The sequence below is a fragment of the Henckelia pumila genome, chromosome 2 (genome assembly GCF_033568475.1).
Source record: "Henckelia pumila isolate YLH828 chromosome 2, ASM3356847v2, whole genome shotgun sequence".
Classification (NCBI taxonomy): domain Eukaryota; kingdom Viridiplantae; phylum Streptophyta; class Magnoliopsida; order Lamiales; family Gesneriaceae; genus Henckelia; species Henckelia pumila.
The window spans coordinates 13828258-13849452 of NC_133121.1; the positions used below are offsets into that span (position 1 = coordinate 13828258).

Here is a 21195-nt window from a genome sequence, read left to right on the forward strand (position 1 = left end):
GAGAAGTTAGTAATGACGTTGTAAATTAGTAAAGATAGAAAACTTTGATGATGGGTTGGAGGTTGAAAATTTACATCATGGTAATGTTGTAAATCATCAATTTATAGTCAATTTTATCAAGAAAAAATTATAACAGAAAAAAACTTAAACTCAAGCTCCGTTGTATGCCTGGCGAGCCCGCTCAACGAGCTTGCTTAACGAACCTGAAAACGAGCTTGCTAAAGAGCCCGCTCAACGAGCTTGATTAACGAGCCCGAAGAAAACGAGCTTGCTAACGAACCTGCTTAACGAGCTCGTTTAATGAGTCTGAAAACAAGCTTCTTAACGAGGGAACTCGAGTCAGACTCGTTTAATATGATAAACGAGCTTTTAACGAGTAGAGCCCGAGCCTTTATATATACTAAACGAGTCGAGCCTGAGCCTTATTATAAAAGCTCGGACCGAGCCCGAGCCTGGTAATGTTCGGCTCAGCTCATTTACATCCCTAAATTTATGTCTTCAAATTTTAGTTGTGATGCACTAATTTTATTTTATTTTGATTTCAGTCATGTTTTGCTAGAGTCCTACGCCTTTCATCAGAAAATTCTGATGTAGTATCGGAAATTACTCACTTGTTCGATATCACGTCAATAATTGGTTCAAAATAGTCAAAAATTAAATTTTAGTATATCAAAAATAAAGTGAAAACTTAAAAGACTAATAATTAAAATTGAACAAATTATTGTATCGAAAAAACTTATTTTTCCTTATATTAATTATGTATATCATTTGCCTTATCCATATATATTCCATTGGTTTAATTAGTTCTGAAAACCACTCATTAATGAAAAATATAAAATTGATTGTGATCCCATGTACAATCCCGGGTGTGATCAATAATACAAAACTCTTATGTAACTGTCTCATATATCAATTTTGTAATACAGACCTAACCTCACCTGACTTGATTCGATCCTGAAAAAGTATTGCGTTTATGTCAAAGTATTATTTTTCATTACGGTTATGGATTGGGTCGGTATTTCTCACGAATATAGATTCGTGAGATCATATCATAAATATAGATATGTGAGATAGTCTCACCAAAGACCTATAATTCAAAAGAAAATAGGCCCTCTTGAGAAATATAACCCGGCGCTATTGAAAGCATCGACTTCTCAAAAGATGTTTAATATTTTACGTAAGATTAAGAAGTTCCCATCACCTAATTAACCCATTATTTTAAGTTGAATTCATTGAGGTGAAATGTCGCTAACGAGCATCTTTTCGTTTCAATTGAATATAATAAAAGCTTAGTTGAATTTGTACGTTTATTTGTGTGTTGTATTATATATAGTGCATTCTACCAAATATTAAATTTGGTTGATAACAACACAATAACATCATCAAGATTCAAGCCCGATTAATAAATACTTGATGCGGGCGAAATAAATTGTCTCCCTAATCAGCAAATAAATCGGGAAGTCGTACGTTTTCCAGATCTTCTGATTCCTTGGTCACCTGAAGAAGGCGAACAATCTCCTGATCTTCTACTCCTTTGGTTACCTAAAGAAGTCAAACGATCTCCTGATCTTCTACTCCTTTGGTTACATGAAGAAGTCGTATGATCTTCTTTTGGGCTGTCACCTGATTCACGAACACACGTTAGAGGCGCCGGGTAGTGGCGGAGCCACATATAGCTTCACCCGAGCTTTAGCCCGGGTGGCCCGAAATTTTTTTAAAATTTTTTATGTATTGATCTTGGGAAAATTTTAGATTAATTTGATAGTAGCCCAGTGATTCGATTCAAAATTTTAAATAATTCTAGAGTTTAAAATTTTAGTCCGGGTAGTTTAGGAATTCTGGCTCCGCCATTGGCACCGGGTGATCACCCGGTGAAAACCCTCCAACGCTCAAGTCAGCGATCACCTCCACACAAAACAGGAGAGTAGAGAGCTTTTGTAAGCTAAAGAGTCACCTGACTTGAAATGAAGAGATCCCCTTCAATTTATAGGCAATATTGAGTTAAATTGCACATTAACCCTTCTAAGCTTTAAAAATGCAAATTAATCTTTCAGGAATCCGAAATTAAGAATTAGTCCTTTAAAAATATTATTCTCGCAAATTGACCTACTTAATTTATTTATATATTTAATTATAAAAAAATGCTTATACCCATAAATTGCACATTAACCCTTCTAGGCTCCAAAAATGCAAATTAATCTTTCAGGACTCCAAAATTAAGAATTAGTCCTTTAAAAATATTATTCTCGCAAATTGAATACTTAATTTATTTGTATATTTAATTATAAAAAATATGCTTATACCCATCAATACTAATACCTTTTGACACGTATATATGTGGTGTATTATATACGCATTAAACTTCTTGTGTAACATTTTAGAAATTACATTAAAATTAAAAAAATTTATAGATTACTTATTATAAAACTTTTCGGTGCTTCAAATATATATATATATATATATATTTATTTATTTGATGAGAAGTGATATGTCCTTTAACATTGTATAATAATTTGGACAAGATTGAGATAACATCGGAAAATGCTGATATGTCATCGGTAAATGATGACATGACACCGACAAATATTGACATGTCAAACTGTCACATCAACAGTTGAACCAACATCATCGAAAATTAAAATTTAGTGTACCAAAACCAAACTGATTTGAAAAGTTAATAAACCATAATAAAATGGATAAGTTAACGGATCAAAAAAACTATTTTCCCTTACATAAATAAAGATGGTTCGACCCTACATATTATAGTATCTCTTGTGCATTGTCCCGCATGAAAAATTGGTGTGGCCCACCCAATCATGACCTTCAAAATGCAGAGGGGTTATTACGGGTTACTCTATGCTGCACCGGGAGTGTTTCTCCCCTTATTTCAATACCATTAAATCACGTGGTACTCCTATATTTTTAGGAAATTGACATATGTGTTGATGATCCAATGGTTGATATTTGACCACATCATGAGGGAAGAAGTACTCCAGGTGTAGCATAGAATAATCCGATTATTACCCTTCTGAAGGGTGGAACGGGCCCATAATCAAGATTTTGCTAATCTAATCAGTCACAATTTAATTTTGGTATAATTGATTTTTATTGGAGTTCTAACAAATTAGGTGAAAGATATTATTGATATGATTTTATATAACGTTGGGATAATGTCGATAATTGTTGATATGTCTTATTATAATAGAGAACTAGTAAAAATTGACCTAATTAATATGCAAAAAATTATGATATTTTGTTTACAATAAAATCAAATCTTGACAAATTAAAGAATAAAATGTTTGCATAGAACAACTCAGATAAACAATTTTAGAATAATTTTCCAATCAATATAGATATTCCTTAGTGTTGGAAAATTTAAGTTTCGGTGTTTGCAACTTTTGATCTAAACGGAAGTCATCAAATCGCTAAACTGATATCTTGTTGTTCGAAAGAGAATTGCTCACTCGTTCAAAAGTAAACTGCTCGCTCATTCTCGCTCATTCGGACGTAAACTGCTCGCTCATTAGGAAGCAAACTTCTCGCTCACTCATTCAATTGATATAGCACATCAGTTCAGTTTATCTCTCCGATACGTAAAATGCAAGTGGATTCAGAGAATATTCAGAGTTAGTTTACCTGAGCAGATAGAGTTACACTGACACATCTGCAACACAACACCGCGATTTCGAAGTGTACTTTTTCAGAGAATGTTGGCATGACAGAAGCAAACAAATCAACGGGAATAATTCAAAAGATTTCTGATGATATTCAAAATTATTACCGTTGGCATCCAAACCTATATGTAGTGACCCGTATCCAAAATTAACGATTAAGTGATAATTAATCAAGTAGCATGTTTAAGAAATATAAAACATGATTTAAGGGATTTTCTAATGAGTTTAAGGAGTTGAGAAATGAACTCAGAACGATCGATTTGTTCTGGTAAGAGCTTTGATCATCGATTAGATCTGAAGCTCCGAACAGATCGGAGCCATTGTTCTAGTTCGGAAGCTCTGGGGAGTTCGGAAGCTCCGAACTGTGATCGGAAGCTCCGATCGTCACCAAATGCCAGTTGTTCGAAATATTACGTAAGTAATGACGTCTACAAGATTGAAAGCTCCGAACGTAATCAGAAGATCCGATCGCACTGTTGGCAGCCAGCCTCTTGAAGCAAGACACGTGGTTGGCTGAGAGAGATCGAAAGCAAGGATCGGTAGCTCCGATCGCTCGATCGGAGGTTCCGATCGCTGACTATATATAGGGATGCGAGGCTCATTTCTAACTCGCTCATTTCTCTCTTCTCTCTCTCGTTCCTAGCTTCCTTAGTCAATTTAGGGTCTTTATAGGCGTCCTACTGGAAGGCCGATAGTGGCGGAGCGCTACAAAGATAGTAGCGGAGCTGTGACTAAGTTTTGGGCGCTATCGCCATCAGTTAACCTTACTTTCTCAGTTTTGCATAATTCCGAATTTGTGTTCATAATCTGCATTTTTGGCATCTTTCGTGCAATCATATTTGTTTGTAAATTTGCGTACACACAAAGATAACAAGAATTCAATCACTAATCTGATTGATTTCTATCATTCTCAAGTCGAGTAAATAAAATGTACAATTCGCTTTAATGAACAATACATTTAATTTTATTATGTGTGCTTTTTCTAATAAAGTTCACGATGTTACTGGAATTTGTCTAGTGTGGTCTACCTGGCTAACGTAATTTGTAGACTATTGCATCAGTTCGAGGTTTTACCCAGTGTGCATCGAAAGGTAGCGGCTGCGAGTTCACACGTCATAAAATAAAAATAGGGGATACAAACGATTCAAGCTATTCGTGAGCCGTTCGATCAAAACTCGGTTCAAACTCATTTTGAGCTCAAGTCAAGTTCAAATAGGTCAACTCTTCACTCGAGTTGACTTCGAATTTTAATTGTTTCTAGTCGAGTAACTCGTGAACTATTCGAGTAACTATATTTGATCAAATTTTTTAAATAGAAGATATATATTTTAAAGGTATTTTTATCCATATAAATTCAAATTTTAAACTATAGAATTATGCTACAAACAGTTTTGAGATTTTCGAACTTGAGCTCGAGTAACTCGATATTTTCACGAGTCAAAGCTCGAGCTCGAGCTCGGCTCCGGTACACCCTTGGTCACAAAGACCAATTTTTCCCCTAAATTGATTGATCCCTAGCCTAAATTTATTCTCTACTAATAAAGTTCTCTCTTTCCCCTTACTTTATCACCTCCAACTGTCTTGCCATAAAAATAGGAAAAGAGGAATAGATGGGCTTAGGGAACCAATAATTTGGGAGACTATCACATGCACTAATTAACATCGGACATTTTTATCGATGATTTTTTCCTCTTAAATTTGGGTCAAGATTATGTTATACCCGAGGTTTCACTCTCAATGTAGTTTGAGTCGTTGATATACATAAACCCCTACATGATATGCATCTAATATGACTATCACCTCATCGGATGTAACACATACGGTGGAACCTAGTTTTTCCTATTAAGAAATGAGAACAATTATTCTCACTTGTTGAGAAAAAAGTGAACAAATCAATAAAGGACATCACCATTCATTTATACCACGAAATCTATATATAACACCACCATTTAATTAGATAAAAAATAGCATGACAGAAGCATTATATTCTTAAATGTAAAAACAAAAGCTTATAAAAATTGAAAATTAATAATATTAATAAAGTTAGGCTTGGTCGGAAAGCAAGAAAAAAACAGCCTTTAAAAAAGGCCCACAAAAATATTTTGCATGTGATTATGGCCATTAATAATAAATATTCCCAACGAAAAGCCCACAAATTTCCACCGACTCTAATTAAGAGGCCAAAAATAAATAAATAAATAAATTTAAATTTCATAAAATAATAAAATATTTTATGAGGCCCACAATAATAAAGGTTGGTGGATGATTTAGGGGATTTGGGGTTGGGAATTTTGGAATATGCACATAGCTTTCCAGGTATTTCAGTCAGAGGAAAAAGTGGCCTTTTCAACATTCTAAAATACTACAAAGTTTATCCCATGTTCTTAGAGATGTATCGCCTGGGTGATTGATGAATCAGGATGGTTTATTACTTTTTTTATGAAATTTTGATTTGATTTTCACGTAGAATTCATGTTTCGAGGTCTTGATCCGGCACCCTCGACTTTAATTGATATAGTTATCTTTTTAATTCGTGGATCCGTCCATGTTTATATTTTAGAAATAATTTTGGATCCAAGCTCAAGAAATTTTACCCTATATAATTATTGTTAATTTGAGTGAAATGAATGTGTATATTCACTAGTATCTCTATAACATGTTTTCATAGAGAATAATAACATACTAACGATTTCATAAGTTTGAAAGCGAATCTATGTTTAAATGTTTTATTACAAATAAATAACTTTTAGACCTTTTTTTAATTGAAATCTATATAGAATATTAAAAAGTTATGTTTTTTCTATATTTTAAACTTTTTTTTCCAAAGAAAGCTTGTAATCTTATTAATATAAATCATTCATTACAAGTTCAACCAACCAAAATGAAAATCCACTGCTTAAACTAAACAATGCCCAAAAATCTTCTAGATATAGTAATTTATAATACTTTTTTATTCAAGTAAAATGCCTCATCAAAACAAATTTTTAAGTCAAAATTTATATATAAGATATGAGTTTTTGTAGATAGTATTCATGTAATTAATTAGAACACAAATCAATCAAAGCTATCAATATCTTGTTTGTTAAAACTTAAAAATAACATACAAATAAGTTTTTCAATGTTTGTATTGATCTCTTCTCCTATATTATGTTTACTATGATAACTTAGTTAGTTGTACTATACTATGGTAGTGTTTGGGAGAGCTTATAGGAAGCACTCTCACGAACACTACCTATATCTGCTTGAGTATCTCTAGAGTATTTTCTATATCATTTTTTATCGATAAAATAATGCTATTTATCATCCGAGAGAGGGGAAAATGGAGATTGAAATCATAGGATACTATTGCTTATAGTGGTAATTTTCAGGTAATGCATCTTTAAACTCACAATCCCATTAGATAAAGCAAAAGTAAAGAGGCCAAGCATATAAAAGAGAAATACTTTAAACCATAATAATATTGTATTACACTATGAGGCTGGACTGCTTACCTACTGTTGCCTTGGGATGAACATCATGATTAGCCACACATGAACTTTTAATCTGCAACCCAAAAGGGCCACCACACATTAGCTGCCTGCAATGATGCAACCAATTTATGTATCGACTGGCAAATCATTGCTGGACTGAGTGCAGGAGTGCACACAAGCCTTTTCCGATGTTGATCCGCATAAAAAGTTACCGATGATGTCTCATGCATGCGCCGCATATGTGTGATCGCCTTTCATGACAAGGGATCTCGTGTTCACAGACATCCCAGAGAGTTCCATATCATGACATGTCATTCGTCGTTCCGATATCTTGAAGACATGAGGATATAGAACCTGATAGCTAGGGAGCGAGAATTATCAAAAGCTAGAATGTTGTTAAGTATGCTTAAAACATATAGGCAAAAAAATTACATTTTTGCAAGTTAAGTGTGCCAATCACTCAATTGAACCCCTCAACATATTCTCCCTCTGCCCATGGTCTCAACCATTTGCGAAAAACAGACATGTTCTTGGACTATATTGGAGATCACATCATTCGCGATGCAACATACTAAATGAACTTTGCCTAACATAATAATTCAACATACGACGAAGATCTAACCGATACATCAGAAAAAAAGTAAATTAGACACAGCAAGAGATTTGAAATTATGTACCCATACTCGGAAGTGTTACTTGTTTATTAATTTATTTTTCTGGTTTGGGGTGTGGAGGTTATTCGGTTGCCAGGTCGGCATCCTATTTGGACTCAGAAAAGAGAAGTTGACAAAAGGTGGGGAGGGGTGGCTGCCTGCCTGCCTGCCTTTTGCTTTTGTGCTTTCATCAACTTAATCGCCTCTGCTTTTGGCATGCCATCAAACACATTCCTTTTATTTCTACAATTCTCATACCCATCACATTTCTTAAAATCTCTCTTCCGGCCTAGACGACGAAAAACAGCAATCAGTATCTTCTTATTCTGCACTCAATGATCATATAGCTTGATTAAAATGGTGAGTTTCGGTTGATCATGTTGTTGGTTTAATATACAATTTTCAATTTCTTCATCACTGATGAAAAATGATGACTTCTACTTCTGCAATGATCCAGGGAACTCCCGTAAACATCATCGTTGGAACCCATGTTTGGGCTGAGGACAATGAAGCCGCCTGGATCGATGGAGAAGTTGTAGAGATCAAAGGAACAGATGTTGTCATAGTTGCTACTAATGGGAAGACTGTAAGTCTTATTTCACATCCACATTCAATTACATTCTTTTTTTATCTAGTCTGTTCTAGTTGATGATTCAATTAAGTGATTGCCTCGGGTAGAAGCATATGTAACAACGCGAAGAGTTCATAAGCTGTAGCCTTCTAACTGACGGCGAATCTTTTGGTACAGTATAACAGCCTTAGCAGTTCTCCTACAGTTTGGAGTGCGATAAATTTCTCTGAGGTCATGGTACTATATCGTCACATGAAATATGAAGTTTTAATTAGACTGCAAGAGTCTTAACGATCTCTGATGATATATTAACCAGGTTCTGTGGAAGAAGAAGAAGATGTACTAGAAAACTCTGTGAATGAATGAATAGTATTCAAGAAAGTTTTATACTAGAACTGAACTTAATCATGCATGAGTGGAAAACACAAAACAGATTAACAAAATCAATAAAAGGTGGATAAAGGATAATCTGTAACAGAATCAAATGCTAACTCGTTTAGCGATATTTGACATATCCGTCTAAAGTACCTAAATTAAACAGTTGAGCCACTTCAATTTTCAGATAGTGGCAGCTATTTCCAGCATATACCCGAAAGACATGGAAGCTCCCCCTGCTGGAGTTGATGATATGACCAAGTTAGCTTACCTCCACGAGCCAGGAGTCTTATATAACCTTGCGTCCCGTTTCGCTCTCAATGAAATATATGTAAGTCTTAGACATCCGCAGAAGAATATAATGCAAAATGACAATCAAATCTATTGATATTTCTGATTAAAGATAAAGCTAATGACTACTGAAATGTGTCCAGACTTACACTGGGAATATTTTAATAGCAGTCAATCCTTTCCGGAGGTTGCCACATTTGTATGATGTCCACATGATGGAGCAGTACAAAGGGGCCGCCTTTGGAGAGCTAAGTCCGCATCTTTTTGCAGTTGCAGATACCTGTTACAGGTTCATCTTTGGCACAGAATAATCACAAATAAATTAAAATTATCGACGACACTTCAGTGACAAGTTAAGCTTCATTCTTCAGGGCAATTATTAATGAACATGGAAGTCAATCTATCTTGGTGAGTGGCGAGAGTGGAGCTGGTAAAACTGAGACAACGAAAATGTTAATGAGATATCTTGCATTTATGGGCGGAAGATCTGGTACTGAAGGAAGAACAGTTGAACAACAGGTTTTGGAGGTGAGGACAAACAACTCTATTTCTTAGCCGTATAGGTATTTCTTGTCATCGAAACTCAACGTCTACCTCTTCAGTCCAACCCGGTGCTGGAAGCATTTGGCAATTCAAAGACTGTAAAGAATAATAATTCCAGGTAAAGAAAAAGCTTACTAGTTTTTCAAGTTCAAGTGGTAACAATGTCTCTTGGCTGTTGACACAAGTTCATGAATTGGACTTGAAAATAATTTTACATGACTGGGTCTTTGTACCAGTCGTTTTGGTAAATTTGTAGAGATCCAATTCGATAAGCATGGAAAAATCTCAGGAGCTGCAGTTCGAACGTATCTTCTTGAAAGATCACGTGTTTGCCAAGTCTCTGATCCAGAAAGGAATTATCATTGCTTTTACATGCTTTGTGCTGCACCACCAGAGGTGACCTCTAATGATCTAGTAAGAATCAACTTGGGATACATTCATATGAAGCCAACTAAGTTCTACCATATCACTGCAGGAAGTGAAGAAATTTAAACTTGGAGATCCGAGAACATTTCACTATCTAAATCAAAGTAATTGCTACGAAGTTGCAAACGTTGATGATGCCAGAGAATACCTGGAAACCAGAAATGCCATGGATGTAGTCGGAATCAACCAGGATGAGCAGGTGTGCCACCTGAATTCAGATATGTATAGAAAAGTCTAGTTGATAAATTATAGGTGAAAAAAATACTATCAACCAACTCAGCTTTTCAATTCTTCCAATTGCTGTTGTTTTTTCTTCAAAATTTTTCTTTTTGTTTTTGTTGTGTTTTCTTTATCTAGGAAGCCATATTCCGTATAGTAGCTGCTATACTGCATATGGGGAATGTTGAATTTGTAAAGGGGAACGAAACAGACTCTTCTAAGATTAAAGATGATAAGGCACGGTATCACCTTAAGACGGCTGCTGAGCTACTCATGTCAGAACTCCCAGCGATACGACTCCTCTTCTTAGCTAGTATTTCTCTCGAATATTTTTGTTCACTATGTGTTTGAATAGGTGTGATGAAAAAGCAATGGAGGACTCTCTCTGCAAGCGTGTGATTGTAACTCCAGACGGAAGCATTACAAAACCTCTGGATCCAGAAGCAGCTGTTACAAGCCGGGATGCTTTTGCAAAGACAATATATTCAAGATTATTTGATTGGTAACATGAAAACCACTTGTTTTTCAATTCATAAATTACACTTATTAGACAATATATTCTAAATATTTTCCCAAGCTCGATGCATAAAGAGACAGCCCCAACATCTTTGAATCATTCCAGTATGTCATGGTATAAAAGACCGCTCAGCAAAAAACGAGAGGAATTCAGAACCTTGACATTCAAATGAAATTGTACATTAAAAGGAACCTTAGTTAACTTAAACTCGATATGACTTACCACAATTAAATGTTCATTAATGGGATGCCATTTATCTAACTTTGGATATAGCTCAGACAAACTGTTGTGGCCAAACTTCTTTTAGAATGAAGTAGCAATTACTCATCCGGAATGACTCGAACTCAAGGTCTATGTCTTGGAAAACGAACAAATATACCCACTGGGCCGTTGTCCTAGAAAACATTGATTTCTGCATTCTTATTCCATGCTTCAAGTCTGATTATTCAGTATAAAAGGATAACACCAATGAGTGAAAAGAATAATCATCATGGTGTTGCTTGTCTAAAATTATGACAGGATTGTGGACAAGATAAATAGTTCAATTGGTCAAGATCCTAATGCTAAGAGCATCATCGGAGTCCTTGATATATATGGATTTGAAAGCTTCAAAGTTAACAGGTATACTGTGCTAGTTAACTTGGTGTAACAATTACATCTCAAGACTAATTTTTTACTTATTCTATGCATTGCAGTTTTGAGCAGTTATGTATAAACCTAACAAATGAAAAGTTGCAACAGCATTTCAATCAGGTTATAATAAAAATCAGCATGACTTTCAGAACCACCTAAACTTGCAATCACATGTACATGACCGGTATGTTGATTCAATTTAAATGTATATTTACAGCATGTATTCAAGATGGAGCAGGAAGAGTATACAAAGGATGAAATCGACTGGAGTTATGTTGAATTTGTAGATAATCAAGATGTCTTGGATCTTATTGAAAAGGTATGCCCACATTCTCATCATATGCAGTTTATGTTAACTCATGTGACATCTTGGCAACAGTGAAGATTTACCTGAGAATAACATAGAAATTCACTTGCAGAAACCTGGAGGAATAATTGCTCTTCTTGATGAAGCCTGGTATGTTACTCCTGCTTGCAATATCATGAAACCACCTTCCTAATTTTTGAATAAGTATTCCACCAAAAAGTCATTCTTTAGTTCAATGTCCTCCCTTGTCAATTTCCTTGCGAACCATACAGATCATGCCCACTCTCTCCTTCAACCTATTGTTAAAGGTCGTAGCCCTCTGGAGTTGATATATCGAGGAAATTCCCAGAAATAATTAAGTTTGATCTCGGTTCTCATTCTCATCAATATTTGGAAAAAAACATGCGTCGATACAAATATGGTCACAACATTTCAGAACATCGAACACCACCAAAGGGCATATATAGCTGAGCCTGCCTCATCTCTTTTGCAGCATGTTTCCAAAGTCGACTCATGAGACCTTTGCGCAAAAGATGTACCAGACTTACAAAGGACACAAACGCTTTAGCAAGCCTAAACTTGCCCGAACTGATTTCACCATAAATCACTATGCCGGTGACGTGCGTACAATTATCAAAGAAATATAAAAAAAATCATTGCCCAATCATTTTTATCATGCTATTCTGGTCAAACAGGTTATCTATCAAGCAGATCAGTTCCTAGACAAAAATAAGGACTACGTTGTTGCAGAACATCAAGCTCTTTTGCTTGAATCCAAGTGCTCATTTGTTGCAAATCTCTTTCCTCCATTACCGGAGGAAACATCTAAACAATCCAAGTTTTCCTCCATTGGTGCTCGTTTTAAGGCAAGTACAACTAGTAAGTAGTAACTTTGAGTGATAAACATTACTGCACAATTCTAATAACCCAATTTGTGACATGCAAATATGAATTTGCAGCAACAATTACAAGCTTTAATGGAAACTTTGAGCACAACAGAGCCACATTACATCAGATGTGTAAAGCCCAATACAGTTTTGAAACCTGGAATATTTGAGAATTTCAATGTCTTAAACCAGTTACGATGTGGAGTAAGTTGAACAACCATAATAGTTTTTTGCTTCCACGGCACACCTGCCCTGGCTTTCTAAGTTATATCTTCCATTTACACAACATCTGTTGTATGTGCGGTAGGGTGTGCTGGAGGCTATAAGAATAAGCTGTGCTGGATATCCAACAAAAAGAACATTTGATGAGTTCGTAGATCGTTTTGGAATGCTTGCTCCAGATGTTGTCGATGGGTATGTAATATTATAATAATTACAGATTCATTTTGTTCTCCATTCAAGAAAATAAAAGCATTGACAAAGTCAGAAGTTCTCGGCCACTAGGAGGAACATACTATCAAAATCTTGGTCTGATGCTATCTTTTGTGACTTCCGTACAGATCTGATGAGAAAACAGCAAGTATTACTATCTGTGAGAAAATGGGGTTAAAAGGCTATCAGGTATAGAAACCAGATATAAGAGCTTGCTTTTTGCTTTTGGAGTTTCTAAATATTTCGAATAGCTAACACCCAGTATTTTCAGATTGGCAAAACCAAGGTCTTTCTTAGAGCAGGGCAGATGGCTGAATTAGATGCACGTAGAGCTGAAGTTCTGGCTCGTGCCGCAAAATGCATCCAGAGGCAAATCCGAACACATCTTACCAGGAAAGAGTTTATAATCCTACGAAAGGCTACCCTACGAATTCAGAAACTTTGGAGAGGTAACTCGGTTTTTTTTTAAACTTAAATAGTTAAAATTATGTGGTAAATATCCCAACGACATCGCAAGGAATTCTAGGCATATTATCTTTCAGCCATTCGGACAAACAAGCATATTGCAATTCACTGAAAAGTGTGAGATATAATATTTTTCAAAAATTATTGAAGCAGCATTTGAAACAACTTTTTCACTATGCTTGTCACATAGGTTGGCTTGCACGTAAACTTTTCGAACACATGAGGAGAGAAGCCGCATCAATTCGGATACAGAAACACACACGTGGCCATACAGCAAGAAGATGTTACACCAAATTACAGGAAGCAGCAATAGTTATTCAAACTGGCTTACAAGCAATGGCAGCAAAAAATGAGCACAGACGGAGAAAACGGCACAAAGCAGCAACTATTATTCAGGTAGTTAACTGGCACTTCAGAATCCAGTGCAAAATGAATGGAAAGATTTCATTTGGTACACATCATGGAAACTGTTGATGAAACCTGACATGAGATCAAATTTATATCATGAGAGTTAACTAAGATATATCCGATATTGAACATGGGTAATTCTAAGAATTTGTGCCCAAATCTGGTTCTAACTATAAACTAACTTCACAATGTACATGGATATAGGACACATCCTCTCTCTTTCAGCATATATATGTATATTTATAAAGGTAGGACGATGTAAGATTGGAAATCAGTATCCACTAAGTTATTACATAGACCAACTGATTAACTTCATTTTTCAGAGTTATTGTCCAAGTCATTAAGCAATAGTATTAAGTCTTACTCGCTCAAATATAGAAGTTGAATTGACACTAAAACTAATAATTACTTTATCTTTGTTTTTTCCAAGACGCAATGGAGAAAATTCCACGCCCTTTCTGGATATAATCGGATCAAAATATCTACACTTGCACTTCAATGCCTCTGGCGAGCCAGGCTAGCTAGGAGGGTTCTCCGAAAATTGAGAATGGTTAGTATGTCTTCCAAACAAAAGCATACTTCATCTACTCTATTTACTTTTATACTCCTGATGTTAATAAGTAGACAGAAAGTAATGAATTATTAATAATTCAATTGTCCCAACACAGGAAGCAAGGGATACAGGAGCACTCAAGGAAGCGAAGGACAGGCTGGAAAAGCGTGTCGAAGAGTTAACATGGAGATTAGACTTTGAGAAGCACTTAAGAGTATACTAATTGCTTTTGAATTGAAGATAACACTTAAATCCAGCATATCATCCTCATTAGGTTGTTTTAGCATCCATAGCATCTAGGACTGAGATGGTAGTTGGCCGTCACTTTTATAAGAATTTCAATATTAATTTAAACCCTAAATTAAGCAATCACCGATCATTTAATTTTGCAAAAGACTATTCTGTCATCAGAGAACCTTTATATGATAACAACCGCTGCGCATAATCAACTTGTGTGGACTTTCAAAGTTTTTATAGAAATAATGAAATATATTCAGAAGATGTTTAACTTTTGATGACTTGTGATCAGAAATAAAAGTTTAATGTTGAATATAAGAGTATAACAACATATATATCATAGAGCTTAAAGTTGTCAATTCTTACGTCAATCATTATTTAATGTTGAATATAAGAGTATAACAACATATATATCATAGAGCTTAACAATTCTTACGTCAATCATTATCTTGCAGGTGGATGTGGAAGAAGCGAAGGGACAAGAAATAGCAAGACTGCAGAATGCATTACTAGATATGCAAATACAACTCGACGAAGCACGGGCAGCCATAATCCAAGAAAAGGAAGCTGCTAAGATAGCCATCGAACAAGCGCCACCAGTTATCAAAGAGGTACCAGTTGTGGACAACACAAAGGTGGAGCAATTGACAAGCCAAAACCATGAACATGAGGTAACATCTAGAAATTAAAGTCTATAACACTTTCCTGGAAGCCAAAAGTTCAGTTTTCATGCTGAATCGTCAAATACATAACGTGAAATATCAGCAGTGTTGTTTGTTTTGGGGGCATACCTATAAAGACAATCATGATTAAACCCAGTGATGCACACCGTGCTATAAGCAAAAATTTGAGCAACACTAAAGCTCTCAAAGAACAGCTTTATTACATAAAACATTGGACATGGCAAAAAAATTAACAAACTCAAAGCAAGTGAAAGTTATCAAACACAAGAATGAGAACGAAAAATAAATAGCAAAACCCAGGCAAGACAAACCAAAACAGCCAAATACTAGCTCACATGGCACAGAGACTGAAGCTACTACGAGGCACCTAGCAACAAGTCAAGGCACAACCCTTTTAGCATAGCATGGGCATTGGAACACCATAAAACTTGAACATCCTTTAAACGTGACTCACATGTAGAGATTGTGAATTCAAGTTGAAATGTAGCATAATAATCATAAATTTTGCTTGTACACTAAAGAATATTTATATACTGTTGTCAACTGGTTTATAAGGTTTATGTTGGAAGCTATTTGACATCATAAAATTATTGTGTGTCTTGTCTTTTACCTCAGCTCCAATATGCATAAGCACACCAAACCGTGCCCCTTTAATAATTCTGAATGCACCACAAAATTTGAAGTCGGTCATAACCATATTCATTTTACAGTAGCTAATTCAAGTTTGCATGTGCAGGAAGAGATCAAAGATTTAAAGAAACTTGTAGACGAATTCCAGCAGAGTTACTCAAATGTTGAAAAAGAAAGTCATGCTAGATTTAAAGAAGCGACAGAAGCGCAGACGAGAGCCTTACAACTTCAAGAGACAATAGAAAGGTACCTGATTTGAATTGTTCATACATTAGCATGCCAAAATTGTCCATCTATTTTCACTGTACCCACTTTATGTTATTTCAGAATAGAAGTGAATCTTTCAAATCTTGAATCGGAGAATCGGGTTCTAAGGCAGCAGGCTTTGGCTGCATCAGCTGAAGAAGATTCCAAAGAGGAATTGAACGAGTAAGGATACACAAGAATGACATTTACAGCTTTAAGATTTTAACCAGTCATATTCTAGACCCTTGATAAAACTACACACAAAATTTTCCTGCCAAATTTGATACTTTAAAAACTTCAAGTTTGTATTATTGTTGCCAAAATTTAAATTTAGGCACACCAGTTTTTTCCTAGAAGCAAATGCATATTCGTGAATTTATCATTTTTATATTCAAAGGTCTGTGCACTAGAGGGAGTCTTTTAACATCAGAAGCTACTTAGCTATATGAGTCAGAGCCTCGTCAAAGTGACAGATCATTCTTAGAAAATATAAGAAAAGAAGAGTAACTATTGGCAGGTTGAATCAAGCAAAACCATTGCAGAAGAAGATAATATCAATTCAAAATAGTGTTTGGTTGGTAATGAAAGTTTAATTAAATGGTCTGAAGTAGGGGTGCAAACGAACCGAACCTGTTCGTGAACTTTACGAGCCCGCTCGATAAATATTTGATTCGTATTCGAGCTTATCAAACTCGAGCCGAATTCGAACATGTTCAAACTTTTTTTGAGCCGAGCTCGAGCCGAAATTACTCTGTTCGATAGTTCGCGAATAGTTCGCGAGCCTTAATATTTAATTAAATATAATATAATTATATAATAAATATATATACATTTCGAACTTTTTCGAACATTTCGAGCTTTTCGAACCATAATATCCGAATAGTTCACGAATAGGTTCGAATATTTCGAACCGAACTCGCACTCGAACTTCATTTCGAGCCGAGCTCGAGCCAAAATATTTGAAATTATCGAACTTCGAATCGAGCTCGAACTCGAATATACTCTTATCGAGCCGAATTCGAGCCTTAAAATTTTACCATTATTCGGCTCGATTCGGTTCGTTTGCACCCCTAGTCTGAAGTAACAACCTCTGAGGAAACTTGGCATATTGATGTGGAAGGTAGTTAACTGCAGAAATCTGAGAATTTGAAATTTTCAGATTGAAGAGCAAGATCAGAGATCTTGAGGCAGAGAATACATTTCTCCTTAGTCAAAAAGTAGTTGTGGAGCAAATAGCAAGTCCTAGTCTTCAAGTTATCCAATCAGAAAAGGTACATCAGGTTTTTACAAATACTAGCAGCTATGATTCTGTGAAGTTATACCCTTGTAAAATACAGAATTTGGATAATGGGTATCATAGCAACCACAATCTTCAAATAATGGAGCAGAAACAGATGGCCAAAGAAGAAATGCACAAAACTGAAGTAAGTTGATATGACTATAAAAGTTTCAGAACAAATAACAAGGAAAGAAATAAGTGACAATAGTTCTAAACAATTAGATTGACAAGGAAATTCGTGTGCAGGATGCACAACTTCCTCTCTCAGTCCTCACGAAACAAAGATCCTTGACAGATAGACAGCAGGTATATCATGTGAAATTCATCCAGAGTACCATGTATGAATAATGAATGCTGCTTTTGTTTTGAACCTTTACACTCTATGGATCAGGAAAGCTATGGTGCAATCATCAAATGTCTTCTTGAGGATAAATGCTTTGATAACGGCAGGCCAGTTGCTGCTTGTATCGTTTACAAAGCACTCATTCAGTGGAGATCCTTCGAAGCAGACAAGACAAATATATTCGATAGGATTATTCATGCAATCCAATCTTCAATTGAGGTAATGAAACAATTATTTTAGTTAAAAGAGAGACAGAGAGAGAGCGCGCAAACAGCCACCTGTATAAATGAAATCATTGTCGACTCAGGTCTTTAATGCTCACACCCATTGTTACATTGGACAAATTAACAAACGGTATTTTATGCAGAATGAGGACAATACAAAAGATCTTGCATACTGGCTGTCAACAACTTCAACTCTTCTGTTTCTCATGCAAAGAACAATCAAGGCAAGCAACACAACTGCAGTGGCTTTCAAGCGTAACCGAAGCTCACCCATTTCGTTTTTTGGTAGAATGGCACAGGTAGGACTATGACCAATTGAAATCAGTCACTGTGAAAAAATTGTGAGCTTAGTTTAAGAGTCTGGGTTACTTTGTCAGGGTCCTAGGGCATCGCCTATGATGACAGGGATTTCAAGTGGATACAGTGGGATGGAGGGAAATCCAAATGTGAGATCACGGATTGAGGCAAAATATCCAGCTTTACTGTTCAAGCAACATCTAACGGCCTGTGTAGAGAAAATATATGGGATTATTCGTGATGGTTTAAAAAAAGAGATCAGTCTGTTTCTTAACCTGTGCATACAAGTACATACAATATCCTTGCTGAAAGAGATATCTGAAAGCTTTCACCAGCCATTATCTTTACCATTGTATCTCATAAACAGGCACCGAGAGCTGCAAGGATCAGACCAGTAAGAGGGGCATGCAAGGGTATCCACTCACAAATCATAACAAAACAACAAGGGTCAAGCATACATTGGCAAAACATAGTCCATTGCTTGGATCAAACAAATGGAGTGTTGTCTGAGAACTACGTGAGTATTATCAATTATGATAGATTCTATTCTTTCCTTTATGCGATGGGCATGAATCAAAGAGAGTTTCTGATGTTAACAAATCTTTCTCAGGTTTCTTCGACACTCAAAAGGAAAGTTTTCAGCCAGGTATTCTCATTCATAAATGTTCAGCTTTTCAACAGGTGAGCACTTCTTTCAAATATTCCGACTCAAAGAAGAGATCAATCCTAAATGTTTTTAAATAAACAAATCAATGTCAAAACTATCATCACACCCCATTTCGCAGTTTTCTGCTTCGTCGTGAATGCTGCTCGTTCAGTAATGGGGAATATGTAAAAGCGGGTTTACAAGAACTTGAGCATTGGTGCTTGAAAGAAAGTCATGAGGTGAACAACCATTTAAATTATAGCGAGGACTTGTTCAAGAAACTGAATTAGTAAACATTACTTTTTTACTGGGACACAGTTTGCTGGATCCTCATGGGATGAACTCCAGCACATAAGGCAAGCTGTAGCTTTTCTGGTAAGGTGGCATAAATGTGGCTCGGTTTGTAACCCGATTATAAAGAATCATTAACCATAAAAAATTGCTTCAATTACACAGGTCTTGCATCAGAAGACTCAAAAGTCTATCGATGAGATCACAAATGAACTTTGCCCGGTAAAACTGACTTCATAATGTAGTTTTATATATATATATATATATATATATATATATATATATTTTCTTTCCTTGTGCAGAGAAAAATATATGATCAGATAGCTGTCACCCATACATTCATAGAAAACTTCGTAGCATGAATATGTGCTAAACTCTAATGTTTCAAATTAAAGAGGATATACTCGAATGCTCATTTCATTTCATTTTTTTCACCAGGTGTTGAGCATGCCACAAATCTATCGAATCGGAACTATGTTTTGGGATGACAAGTACGCAACCCAAGGATTGTCTACAGAGGTAATGACTCTCCTTGAGTTCCCAGTTGCATGATCATGTGAAGCTTTTGTGATTTAGCTTTACAACAATTTATTTGATTATTTTCTAACCGAAACCAGCACATAGTATCGTCATCAAAAGAGAGCAGTGAATGTATCATCCCCTTAATGCCAAACCTTCACGATTTTTCAGCCCTCATGAGTAGCACTACGTAGGCATTACATTATTTTTTTCTTTCACACAAGGTAGAACAGAAATATGTATCTTTTTTCAAACACGAATACTAGTAAAGTCACTCCATGGCAGTTTTCATACTGCTGTATAGTCCATATATCAGTCGCCATTGAACTTCTGTTCTTTTGTCTCCGTTATCTAAAGTCTAATAAGACCTCCTTAATCAAAAGAAGAGAAAACAATCTAATTTCTAGAGGTTACCAACTTCATACATTTTAACTCTCTTGCTAATATTTACTACCAAAATTTGAATTTCAGGTGATTGCGAAGCTGAAGGAACTGACAGTGGAAGACTCGATTAATACACCGAACAATACTTTTTTGCTTGATGTGGATTCCAGGTAACCAAACTTAATACTCCTATATATAAAAACAACATGTAGACAAGACATATGCAATGACTAAATTTTTTTTCCAAATGACAGCATACCATTCTCAATAGACGAGATATCGCAATCTTTCCAAGACATCAATGTAAAAGATGTCGAGCCACCGCCCCTCCTTCGACAAAGATCAGACTTCCACTTCCTGTTGCAGACATCAGAATGACACGTCTTTTTGTGGTAGCCAATTTTGATTCCATACAAAAACGAAAACAAGTTATACTTGCAACAGCTTGAAAGCATATCCATTTTGTTTCTTTTTGAGAGAGTGAGAGTGAGTGATGAGTCTTGAAACTGTATATCCTTATTAATTCATTTCAACAATTCTTCACTTTTTCTAAGTTTTAATAACTTTATTGAGATCAAGATAACAATAAAAAAATCAGGTTGGAACTTTCATTTTGTGAGAAGAATTGCTATACAAGCATAAAGCAAAACAGGTAGAGTGCGTTTGCCTTATCCCACTTTTATTCATAGAAATTTCTCATCCCAATTGAAGCAATGTAACTTTTGAAACAGACCATAATCGGTACGAATTCAGATAAATAAATAAACCCATAAAGGCGACAAGAATCAAACCAAACATAATTATTTTTCAAAAAAAAAAAAAAAAACGATTGAGACATTATTTGATAAAATAGCCAAGTGAACGGTGTCAAGTGATTAATTGGAAATTGCTATAATATATTGGTGCAATTTGATGGGATTTAAATTAAATCCTTATGAAATTGAAGGGATTCATGTAAGGTTTCCAATTTCATATCTCAATTTATATTTCAT

General features: G+C 35.5%; 1 protein-coding gene and 1 long non-coding RNA gene across 2 annotated transcripts; one reads left to right on the forward strand and one right to left on the reverse strand.

The window, feature by feature from the left end:
* Positions 1 to 7987: 7987 nt before the first annotated feature.
* LOC140881495 (myosin-12) lies at positions 7988 to 20593 on the forward strand. Its single transcript, XM_073286855.1, has 40 exons — positions 7988 to 8157; positions 8255 to 8383; positions 8931 to 9074; positions 9178 to 9323; positions 9406 to 9562; positions 9637 to 9695; positions 9814 to 9973; positions 10053 to 10202; positions 10361 to 10497; positions 10578 to 10724; positions 11259 to 11360; positions 11435 to 11492; positions 11590 to 11691; positions 11792 to 11829; positions 12173 to 12299; positions 12375 to 12545; positions 12639 to 12770; positions 12874 to 12980; positions 13127 to 13187; positions 13270 to 13447; positions 13654 to 13859; positions 14302 to 14421; positions 14540 to 14638; positions 15117 to 15332; positions 16081 to 16220; positions 16302 to 16403; positions 17380 to 17491; positions 17558 to 17644; positions 17746 to 17805; positions 17891 to 18061; positions 18210 to 18365; positions 18444 to 18650; positions 18731 to 18880; positions 18974 to 19044; positions 19149 to 19248; positions 19328 to 19384; positions 19466 to 19522; positions 19739 to 19819; positions 20291 to 20373; positions 20458 to 20593. Exons 1-40 carry the CDS (start codon positions 8155 to 8157, stop codon positions 20579 to 20581), a joined length of 4707 nt encoding a protein of 1568 aa, XP_073142956.1. The 5' UTR covers positions 7988 to 8154; the 3' UTR covers positions 20582 to 20593.
* Positions 18450 to 20591, reverse strand: LOC140881497 (uncharacterized). Its single transcript, XR_012149966.1, has 3 exons — positions 20463 to 20591; positions 18659 to 18740; positions 18450 to 18571 (listed from the first exon to the last, which is right to left on the reverse strand). It is a non-coding gene; the product is annotated as an uncharacterized lncRNA (long non-coding RNA).
* Positions 20594 to 21195: the final 602 nt, after the last annotated feature.

Coding starts and splice junctions, on each gene's coding strand:
- LOC140881495 (XM_073286855.1), top strand. Junction 12,981..13,126: donor GCTCCAGATGTTGTCGATGG/GTATGTAATATT, acceptor ACTTCCGTACAG/ATCTGATGAGAAAACAGCAA. Junction 19,385..19,465: donor GGCAAGCTGTAGCTTTTCTG/GTAAGGTGGCAT, acceptor TCAATTACACAG/GTCTTGCATCAGAAGACTCA.